Source organism: Trifolium pratense, linkage group LG2 (assembly GCF_020283565.1).
Source record: "Trifolium pratense cultivar HEN17-A07 linkage group LG2, ARS_RC_1.1, whole genome shotgun sequence".
Lineage (NCBI taxonomy): Eukaryota > Viridiplantae > Streptophyta > Magnoliopsida > Fabales > Fabaceae > Trifolium > Trifolium pratense.
The window spans coordinates 7,559,700-7,570,891 of record NC_060060.1 but is presented as its reverse complement, the minus strand read 5'-3'; the positions used below and the strand labels follow the sequence as shown (position 1 = coordinate 7,570,891).

General features: G+C 31.5%; 1 protein-coding gene across 1 annotated transcript; it reads right to left on the bottom strand.

Annotated features, from left to right (window-relative positions):
• Window positions 1-830: 830 nt before the first annotated feature.
• LOC123909952 (cysteine-rich receptor-like protein kinase 10) lies at window positions 831-3,804 on the bottom strand. Its single transcript, XM_045960902.1, has 7 exons — window positions 2,997-3,804; window positions 2,758-2,907; window positions 2,518-2,642; window positions 2,211-2,421; window positions 1,866-2,103; window positions 1,600-1,750; window positions 831-1,308 (listed from the first exon to the last, which is right to left on the bottom strand). Exons 1-7 carry the CDS (start codon window positions 3,757-3,759, stop codon window positions 1,012-1,014), a joined length of 1,935 nt encoding a protein of 644 aa, XP_045816858.1. The 5' UTR covers window positions 3,760-3,804; the 3' UTR covers window positions 831-1,011.
• Window positions 3,805-11,192: the final 7,388 nt, after the last annotated feature.

The following is an 11,192-nucleotide window of genomic DNA, read 5'->3' as shown; positions in this document are numbered from 1 at the left end:
ACTGGAAATATGGGGTCTGTTATTGCTTAGCAGCGTTTCATATGCACATAAAGTAAAAACAAAGCATTCCGGATCCTATCTTCCGAGTTCCAAAGTGATATTAGTTTCGGATCCTAATTCCGAAATTGCCCCTAAAGAGCAATTTTCCGTTTACTTCTCAACTAAAATCTTATGATTGCTTACCAAAAAAAAAAAAAAAAACTAAAATCTTATGATTTAAAGAGTTTTGTTGTCAAAAGCATGGTGTATCTTTCGTTATGGTGTGAAAAAAAAAGATTTTAAGTGAATTGAATTTAACTAAAATTGAGTTGAAAGTAAATTGATTTATATTTAGATGCATACATCCAATGATGCATTGCCACATCATTTAATGAATATGATATATCATGTGTTTTTAAATATCACACCTGATGTGTCAGTATATTATTTGATGCATGTGTAAAATAACTTTACACCGTGCATATAAATGAAATTCTTATATAAAATTGAGTTAAGTAATAATTTTGAGTGTAAAAATTAATTCTAGAATCATAAGTTATAATTTCTTGCTTCAAGTAGAATCAATTCTACTATAAAGCAACCGAACATGTCAAAATTAATTCTATTATAGAGAAATCTAGCATGTCAAAATTAACTACATGTTCAGAATCAATTCTGACTTGCCAAGAATTAAAACCAAACATACACCTGCCAATAACACAATTTAAGCTCCCTTCTACATGCTATGCTTGCTACCAAAACACATATGCATATGAACTTATATAACTTTAAATGTATAAAAACATTGAAGAAATGTATAAGTAAAATACAAATAGAAAACATTCATGAAGTTCATGGACACATAGTTACTTACTTATACTACTGCTAAAATATATTTTACAACATCATAACATCAAAGTTTTAAAATTCTATGCATATTATACTGCAATTGAAATCACATGAACTATATTTTTTTATGCCATTTCCCTCACTTTAAAAGATTGTGAGGTAAATCACAAATATGACAACAACTTAAAACCTTGTAACTGAATAACTCCTAGGTCTACCTGACATTGCTATTTTACTAGCCACCCTTGTTTCTATTTTTCCACGCATGTAAAATGCTGGCTGTTGAGGGCATGGTAGATCTATTGAATCACAGTTGAAATACAAAGCAATTGTTGCCATAGTAGGTCTTTGATCTGGATTTTCTTGCACACATAGTAGACCAATTTGGATGCACCTATATACTTCTGTTTCTGAAAATGAGTATGTCAATGCAGCATCTAATAATTCCAATTCCTTATTTTCTCTCCATTTCTTCCATGCCTGTAATAAAATCGTCGAATATAGATGTTCGGTTAGCTGAATTCTTTTCCTTAACCGAAATCGACCAATTTTGTTTCTGAACTTGCATACTTTGTCCATCAAATAAATAAAAATAATAAGTAGTCTCTAATATTTTGTCATATTAGGGAAATTTATTATTTTTCATTTACTTGAGGGACAAGTAAGAGAGGATTTATGCTCAGGGACAAAATTAATGGTTTATTCTTTTCTTAAATATATGAAAATCGTCAAAAGTAACTAACATGAATTGAAATCTACTAAGAGACTCACATGGCTAACGAGGTCATCAATGGAATTTACTCCATTGTAATCAATATTTCTTTTTCCACTGACAATCTCAAGAATTATAACTCCAAAGCTGAATACATCAGATTTCTCAGAAAATTGGCCAAGCATTGCATATTCGGGAGACATGTAACCGCTAAGAAGAAAACAATAAATAGAAAAAAAGGCTGTCATTAGAGAAAATATAAAATCCAAAATAATAATAATAATTTGTTTTAGGAAAAAAGTGTTAGGAATATATCAATACTTACTATGTTCCAGCAATTATACTAGTATTTCCTTGCATTTGATCAATGGCAACAATCCTTGCCAAGCCAAAATCTGATATCTTTGCATTCATTTTGTCATCCAACAAAATGTTACTCGGTTTAAGATCACAGTGTATGATTTTTAGATGAGAATCCTCATGGAGATAAAGAATACCTCGCGCAATTCCTCTTATAATCTTGTAACGTGCGTGCCACGTTAACTTTTTATGGTTTTCAGGGCCTATAATGTTTAAATAGTCACAAGTTCATTAATATATAAAGCATTAAAGTAAAAAATAAAGAAAAAATTGAAGTATATATAAGAATAAAAGGTTAGAAATACCCTACTGAATAGGTAATAATCAAGGCTTTTGTTGTGCATATATTCATAAATTAGTATCTTCTCATTCCTTTGAATGCAAAATCCTAATAATCTCACAAGATTTCTGTGTTGAAGTTTTGCTATTAATAACACTTCATTCTTAAATTCCAAAGCTCCTTGACTTGAATTTCTTATGAGCCTCTTCACTGCTATTTCAAATCCATTAGGAAACATTCCCTGCATAACAAATACGATTATCAAATATTCATTGAACATTGTAGCAAAATTTCTTCACTATGTTTTAACACTAAAAAAATAGATTAATATATAAACCTTATAAACATCGCCGAAACCACCTTCTCCTATCTTGTTATCATCAGAGAACTTGTTTGTCGCTAGTCGAATCATATTGAAATCAAATTGCAGAGTGTTTACTTCTGATGAAATATCTCCCCCAACTATACCAAAAAAAGTACAATTGCTTTCAAAAAATTGTATCAGTAAAAATAAGTATCTACTATATTGAATTTTATAAAACATCACAAATGAAAAACATTTTTAATTCCACATTACAATTTTCTTTGTGGTACTTGAGATTCTTCCTTGCTCTCCTACATAGCACATAATACGCGAAAAGGAATACCGTGACAGAGACAACCATGACAGGAGCAACAATATGAAAAATTATGAAAAATGGGTCTGGTTCATTTTTCTTTTTTGCTCCTGCAACAGATTAATTAGTGTTAACCTCAATTTACTTGAAATAAATAAAATCACCATCTTATATAGTTAAAAATGTTGAAAATTCAAACCTATAGGTTGTGCAAAAAATGGATAAGGATCATATCTAACAATGCAACTTGGATATAAAACACTTCCTCTAATCTTTCCTCTAGCACAAGAAGTTTGAAGATAATCAATAGCATCCTTCAAACACTTCATGCAGTTATCATTAGAGATATGTGGTATGCACTGAGCAAGCCCATTCAAGAATTTATCCTCAAAGAAAATTGATCTCCTGAGAACAAATTTAGTAGCATTTCGCGGTGAAGCTTTATTTACTTCTGTTAAAAGATTCACCATTAAAGAACTTAGCTTTTTGTTGAATCCATCAAATGAACCTTTATAATCTAACGAGTCTTTCACACACCATGATGGAGATTCTTCCATAGTTTCGAAGAAAGACCGTCCGGAATAATGCACCATGCATTCATCAGACCAAATTATAGCTTCTTTTTTGGAATCACACATTGAGGTAAGTGTTTTGGCAGAGTTTTTAACACAATCTCCACAGTGCTGTGTGTGTCCAATGCACATGAAAAGACCATAGATTGTGTCTTCCGTTCCACCAATTGTACTAATACTAGTATTGTAGTAGCCATTGTTGATTTTATCAGAAGCTTTTGATGAAAGTGTTGATAAGAGTGTGTTTAGATTGATTTTGTAGTTGCTATTTGGACTAAATGTTTCTATTTTTGTGCAATTGTAATGGCTGAATGTTGATGCTGTTTCAGTTGGTGAAAAGATTATGCAGATCAGAAGAGTAATTGAGAACAATTTCAGATTGTAAGCCATGATTAGATTACAAATAATCTGCCAAGATAATTAGAAGGTTAATATTTGAGCTTTTGATCAACTCTTGAAATTAAGCAAAGGCATATAGCCATTTGGTGTTATCAATGGCCAGTTAATTTTTTACCTTTCTTATCACTGGCCATTCATGTCTGTGTTTAATCAGAATCTTTCCAATTTTTTTTACCATGAGGGGTTACTTAATGATGGTCATCTTTTTAATTAATATTATCATTTACATGGGTAGCCATTATTGTAGTGATTGTGATATGTACTTCAACTTCGAATACAAAAATGATAACCTAGCTCAAGTTGTCCATTTAGCTCATTTTAGGACAAATCGTTCGGAAGAATCTGAGATCGATTTTTGGTGGAAATAATTCTTGAGCTTCATGGATCCAACACAAATTAAAAAATGCACGAAAACTATAAATTAGTTATATACAATATTTAACGGAATCAAAATTGGTTAGCGTGCTTGTTTCTTAGGAAGAAAATTGTAGATTGAATCATGAATTTTGTTGACTGATCCTCCATCCTTCATGTTGTCCATCTTGAACAAAATTATTCTCCCTGAGCTCACCCAAACAGAACATGGTGTCGGCTCTGATGCCAATTGAATTTCTGTTCTTCAGATGACAGTTGTCCTACACGTTGTTTGAGACAATTGTGTAAGTTGTATGATGTCTGAGGACTAAGACAACGTTGAGTTGAGTCTTCTTATATAGAGATACAAGTCATGTGATTTGCTTGACTTTGAGTTGCATCAAGATAGGATTCAATTTTTAAAATAAACTTTATAAGATAAAGTTCAAAGTAAATCCTTCTTCAAGTTAGTTATGATTTCCAATAATATCTAACATATAGGTTCGATAACAAACTTCTTAACACACCTTTTATTAGCTGGCAATCTTATATTCGCGCATTGTAACAAATCATAGAGAGATTCGCGTGCATAAGATAAGGATAACGTATTAAGCCTGCACACAGTGACGGATCCAGGAATCTATAAAACGGGGGGCCGGAATAATTAAATAATAAATATTAAATAAATCATAATCATAATTATAATAGTACTTAAATATATTCAATAATAAATAAAAAATACGTTACATTGTTTATCTAAATTGTACACGATATTGCTCTATATCATAAAATTCATCAACAACTGAATCTGTATTAATTAGTTTGAAATTCATTTTCTATCTTGTTTCTCAACCTAATTTTCACAATCTTCATAGCAGAAAATAATCTCTCACTTATAGCAAACAATCAGAACTAACTTAACCGAATTTCGACTTTAATAGTGTCTAATACATATTATCAAAATATTTTAAAGCAGTAAATTGTTACAATTACTATGTTGTGGGTGCATGATTTGCGCCAATCAGTCGTTACTAATCTTTTAACACATCTCTCAAATATTAATTTATGTGTACAAATATATCAGGAACAAGTATATGAAAGAAAAAAAATATGACAAGAGGGGGGGGCCTCAGCCCCTACTTGCCCCCCCTTATGTCCGTCCCTGCCTGCACAAGATGTCATACTCAAGCTGGGACATCTTGTTCAACATGTTGCCCTAGCACATGCACATCTGTTCTTCACATGTTGTTAGTTCTGGGGCAAGGTGTCTTACTCAAATTGATACATCTTGTCCAACATGTTGTTTTAACTTAATGCAGCCAACCAAATGAACTACAAATATGCATGATTTTACGGTTATAATCTTTTTAATTTTTCAATTTTTTTTGCGGTTTTTTGGATTTTTTTTTTGAATAGAAATATGTTAGTTTATTGTTGTTTTTATTTTTTTTATATACATATTATATTGAACAATAATCTCATATATTGTCTGTTTAACTAAACTTGTCCCACTAGTTTATTGCTGTTTTTATTTATATCCAGTCAAGGAGGAGTGTTAGGAATAATGCCTAAATATCTTTTTTTGGAAGTTTTATATTTAAATATAATTTAGATTTATATTTGAAATAAAATAATATTATGGTTTATGATTTATATTTCTGTTAGAATATTTAAGATTTGTTTAGAATTTATTATAGGATTAGTTTCTTTTTTTTAAAATATATGATTTGTTTTTATGTAGCTCTATATATAGAGCCATAAGCATGATGAATAAAATAAGAACTTTAGTTTTCTTCATATAACCCTATACTTGGGGAGAGTTTTCTCTCTAAAATCACATCCCACCAAATTCCGCAATACCAAAAACACAAAAAACCAATGTAGTCAGGTTCGAGATCCTATGTAGGATCGGTAGGCTGGTTGAGAATCGTATGATCGGGATCGTAGCTCGATTCGTAAGATCCTACTCAAGGGTAAAATCGTAACTTCACATATACAGATACACATAAACACAAAGAAATATAATACATAACAAAATAAACTTAATTAATTAATATTTCATAGACATCATTCCAAATGTTCATAAGTTCATAACAGAGGGTTAGAAGAAGCAACAGTAGGGTTAAAAACAAAATGAAAATAGAGGGTTGAAAGTGAAAGAGATGAGTTCAGAATGTTTCAGTGAGGACAGAGATTTGAGTGAAAGAGATGGTTGAAAGTGAGAGAGGAGTGAACGAAAGTGCGAAAGGAGTGAGAACAAACATACACTAACTGCCGGCGAGGTTCACGACGGTGCCGTCTAGAGCTCAGGTCAAAAAACACTCTAGGATCGTAAGAACCTATGACCCGGTGCGAGAACCTGACTACAGACAGGTCAAAAAAGGAACCTACATGGGTTCTAAGCTCCGTTGGCCTTCACGAGCTCGTAGGATCTTAAGAACCTAAGACCCGGTGCGAGAACCTGACTACATTGCAAAAAACCATATCATAAACAAACACTTTTTAGATTTTTTATAAATTTGATGTATTTTATAGACTAATTATATCTATTTTTTAATGAATTTAAAAGTGTATTTTTTTACTTATAAGTTATAATGGTGACTAGAGGTATTTATTATTCCATCCGTCTCAAAATAATTGTGACCATGTACACTATTTATACAAACTACTTTGAACATATTTTTTTACTAATGTATAAAGATAAATATTAACATATGAGATCTTGTTAGATTTGTTTCGATGAGTACTATCAAAATATTAATCCATCCGTTCCAAAATGCAAGTCACTTTGGAAAAAAAGTTTGTACCAAAATGTAAGTCGTTTTACAATATCAATATATAACTAGTCATTCCACCCGTGCGATGCATGGGTAAACTATGCATAATCATGATTAATGTTTTTTTATATTAGAATAATTATAAAAAAAAAAATGTTCATCAATATATATATATATATATATATATATATATATATATATATATATATATATATATATATATATATATATATATATATATATATATATATATACTGGTAAAAAAAATATAGGCTTACATAACACATTCGTTCCTGTATGTACGTGCGTTTTAGGTTTTAATCTCTGTATTATTTTTTGTTTTGAAAAAGTCCCTGAATCGACAAATCGTTTTTGTGGGCACACAAAGAGGCATCACTCACATTTATTTATTTACGATGAATTGCTTATTTTTTTAGTAAATATAAATTTTATTTATTTATTCAAATTGATAGGATAAATTGATACAATATAAACTTAAAGAAGGGTTCAATCTATTATTGGAGAACTCTGGATATTTCAAAACTTAAATAAAAAATTGGCGAAAAAGTCAAATTTCATTCATAACTTACAAGGTTACAATGCTTACAAATACTCCATCCGTATCAAATTATTAGGAAAGAAGTAAAAAATACACATATTAAGAAAAACTAAAACATAATAATTTGATTTTTTTTTATATTTGTCTTGAAAATAGTTGTATTGGAAGATGAAAAATTGATTATGGAAAAAATAAGAGAGAGATAGAGAGAGATAGAGTAAATTAAATGCAGTTTGCATTTAATTTCATGAGAAATGAGCAAAAAGAAATCTTGAAATAAATAATTGTTTGTGTTTTTTTCGAGAAAGAATCCCCTCAATTTATTTTTTCTCAATTTTTTTCAATTGTTACATCTTAGCCATTGATAACCTTTTCTTTATTTTTTTATTATAATTAAAATATTATTACATATGCACACATTATTTCCTCAATTTTTTTTTTCAATAGATAGAATCCATTCTCGTTTCTCTCTTATAATTTAGGAACAAAAAAAAAGTTTTTTCCCTTATATTTTAGAACGGAGGGAAGAAAGTACTGCATAATGAAGCTCATAATTAACAACATCTTCTTAAACATATTAGTTGATTAATTAACTTGACATCCATGAGTTACTGGGTAAGCACAAACACATTCACACAAAAAATTGTTTAAATTAAAAGGTATTCCGGGTATAAGCATTTCTATGTATATAAGTTAACCCCAGTGGTAGACAATCCAACCATTATTAATAGAAGAAAATGATAAATAAGTTTTTCATCCATACTAAACTAACAAATTTTGATTGTTCTTATAATTAAAAAATCATATATTTTCATCTTTAAAATCATTTATATTTTGTTTTTAATTCCTAGTGGATAAAATTTTGACATATTTTTTATATTTTTTTGGAACATAAAATGAAATTATATAAGTTTAATATAATATATATATATAGACATAATATAGATATATGTTGAACAAAAAAGGGTCAAAACAATGACATTAAGATGAATATAAATTGGTGATTAGAGACTAAAAATTAAAATGTACCAAAAAAAATTCGGTCATGTCATAATATTCAGATAAAAAACATGAGTCGAAACTCACTATGGTATCAACCTGGGAATCTACCTAAACAAGACGCCTACGACATCAAAAGAATACTCATGACGGACCTAGTTGTGAAAAGAGCCAAACCCATTAACATGGTAAGGCACGAACAAAAATTTCTCTTGATCTTAACCAGATAAACAATTCTTGCAGAATACAGGCACTACCGGCATCATAACCCTCTCTACAAAGGGGGAGCCACCAAGGTGAACCGTGCTCCCAAGAATGAAGACATTCTAAGGAAAGCCCTCGGGATGCCACACGTACCACATGATATTTTATCCAAAACAGACCACTGTTGTCCGAAACCGTGAAGAACGAGCAAGATGCCAGGCTATCACAAGCTCCAAAGCAGGACGGGGCATACTTCCGTCCTAAATTCCCGTGGAAGCTCACTTCCGTCAAAGTCTCAGCAAAATGGAGATATTCACATCAATAAAGGGGATCATCTACCACGGTTTCGAGCAAAATAATCGATCTCGGCGCAAAAACTCCCTCTCAGACAAAGCCTTGTCGAAGGGCGAGATAAGTACCTTCTCCTCCCACTTTTGCTTTCATTTATTTATATTTCTTTGAAATTACATTATTCTTACTTTAAGTTTGTTCTTAGGAAAAGGATCGACCACAGACCAATTCAAAATTGCAACCGCACGTGATCAGAACGGATAAAGATAAGTCTCCTTGTGATTTTCAAAATTCCATCGTTAGGGGTTCATTCTAAATAAAATACTGATCCATGCTTTATATTTCTATAGGAGACCGGTACCCAGATGGATTACGAAAACGGATAAAATTCAACTCTTCACTACCTGTAGCAAAGACTTAGGGGACAACTGTTCTGGATCAGCTAAAAGCCCAATATACGAGAAGGCCCATCTAAATGGGATAAAGTCATGCACGTGGCCAACGACCACAGAAAGCACACAAAAGGGCACAAACTAAAGGTGAAGAGCCTACAACCGTCCTCAAGTGCCCGAATGAAAGGACAATACATGTGTTATCAGTGGCAGATCCACTCCACATGGGGGACCCCACGGTATTGTAAACCATAATATTCTCCCATATAAATACTCTCATACATCAATCCCTAGGTATGATATTCTGTGCCTCCATTTACACTCTTAAAAACCTCTTTCACATACTGACTTGAGCGTTGGAGTACTAACATGACTGCAGGTACCCTTCCCCTCCAACACAAAGGCTGGAATCGTCAAGACCCTCATCATCAACTCTCTACCACTAGCTGAGACGTCACCATTCAGAAGTCGACGTTGCTAGCTCACATAGTTTATGAACAACCACTTCACCGGAATACTCTATTCAACTGTTCTGGTTTGTAATTTTTTTACCGAAACACTTTATCGGGGGTGAAGAGAAATAATAAAAGAAGGTAAAATGGGAATAATGAGTTGCTTGTAGGCAAGGTTGTCAAACTCGCGAGTCTAATCAGACTCGCAAAGGGCCGTAGATTCGACTCGCAGACTCGACTCGTAGACTCGTACGAGTTTATGGAAACTTAAAAATGAGTTTCAAAAGCCTATAAGTTACTCATAAATGACATATAATAGAACACCACTTAACATAAAAATTCAAATGTCAAACTCCAAACATGTTTGTTATTGTTAACAAAAAAAACTCCATAATAAAACAAACAAAATAGCAAAGTATGTAAATAATGTACTAGCTACTTTTTAATTGGCTACTACATACAGAAAAAAATCATAAAACATATATGATAATGTCTTCAAACATCCAAAGCACAACGACAAAGAGAATGAAACACAAACCTGGAGGATGAGAGAGATGATCGTGAAAGCACCGCTACAATGAAGGGAGGAAGAGACTCTTTCGAGGTCCTTGTAAACCTGCCGACAACTAGTTTCAAGGTTTCTAATTCTAAACGTTTGGTACGTAGCGCGGACACACACACATATATATATATATATATATATATATATATATATATATATATATATATATATATATAGTAGAAAAATATGTTTTAAGGGTTTTCAATTTTTTTTTAAGTTTTGTATTTCGGGGATTTTTTATAAATAAAAAAATACAAAATATTTTTTTTTTTAGAAAATTTTATAGACTCGTAAATTCGCCATAGACTTGCGAGTCTATGCGAATCTACTCGAGTCTAGCGAGTTTATCATAAATCGATTCTATGCGCGATTCAATTCATTTTTGCTTCCTAGATACGTAAACTCGTACGAGTTTAAGAGTCTACTCGCGAGTTTGACAACCATGCTTGTAGGGGTAAGGGGATAAATGTAGGGGTAAAAAAAAAATTCCTCCCACTAAATCTTGAACCATATGATAAAAGATAGAATTATATTAAACAAAAAATTTAGAAAATTAAGTTAGTTGTAATTATCTTTGGCCTTTAGGCCCATAAAGATCATTATTCATTAGTATTACTATCGCCATATATATTCTTTTGCCATCCTATATGAGTTTCTTGCGCACATTATTTTTATTCATTCATCCGCTATTTAATTAGCAGATGAGTAAAAATGAGAAATTTTAGGAAAAAACCATCTGCTACTTAAATATCGGATGATGTTTAAAAAAATGATAGGAGAACAAAAGAAGGTCCCATATATGTAGCACTTAAGCAACTTGCAATCTAGCCAAAA

Excerpts from the sequence above, each read along its gene's own strand:
- LOC123909952 (XM_045960902.1), bottom strand. The coding sequence starts at position 3,759 with ATGGCTTACAATCTGAAATTGTTCTCAATTACTCTTCTGATCTGCATA. Across the intron at positions 2,104-2,210 it reads CCTTGATTATTACCTATTCA|GCCCTGAAAACCATAAAAAG; the intron begins GTAGGGTATTTC and ends TAAACATTATAG. Across the intron at positions 1,309-1,599 it reads TTGATGACCTCGTTAGCCAT|GCATGGAAGAAATGGAGAGA; the intron begins GTGAGTCTCTTA and ends ATTTTATTACAG.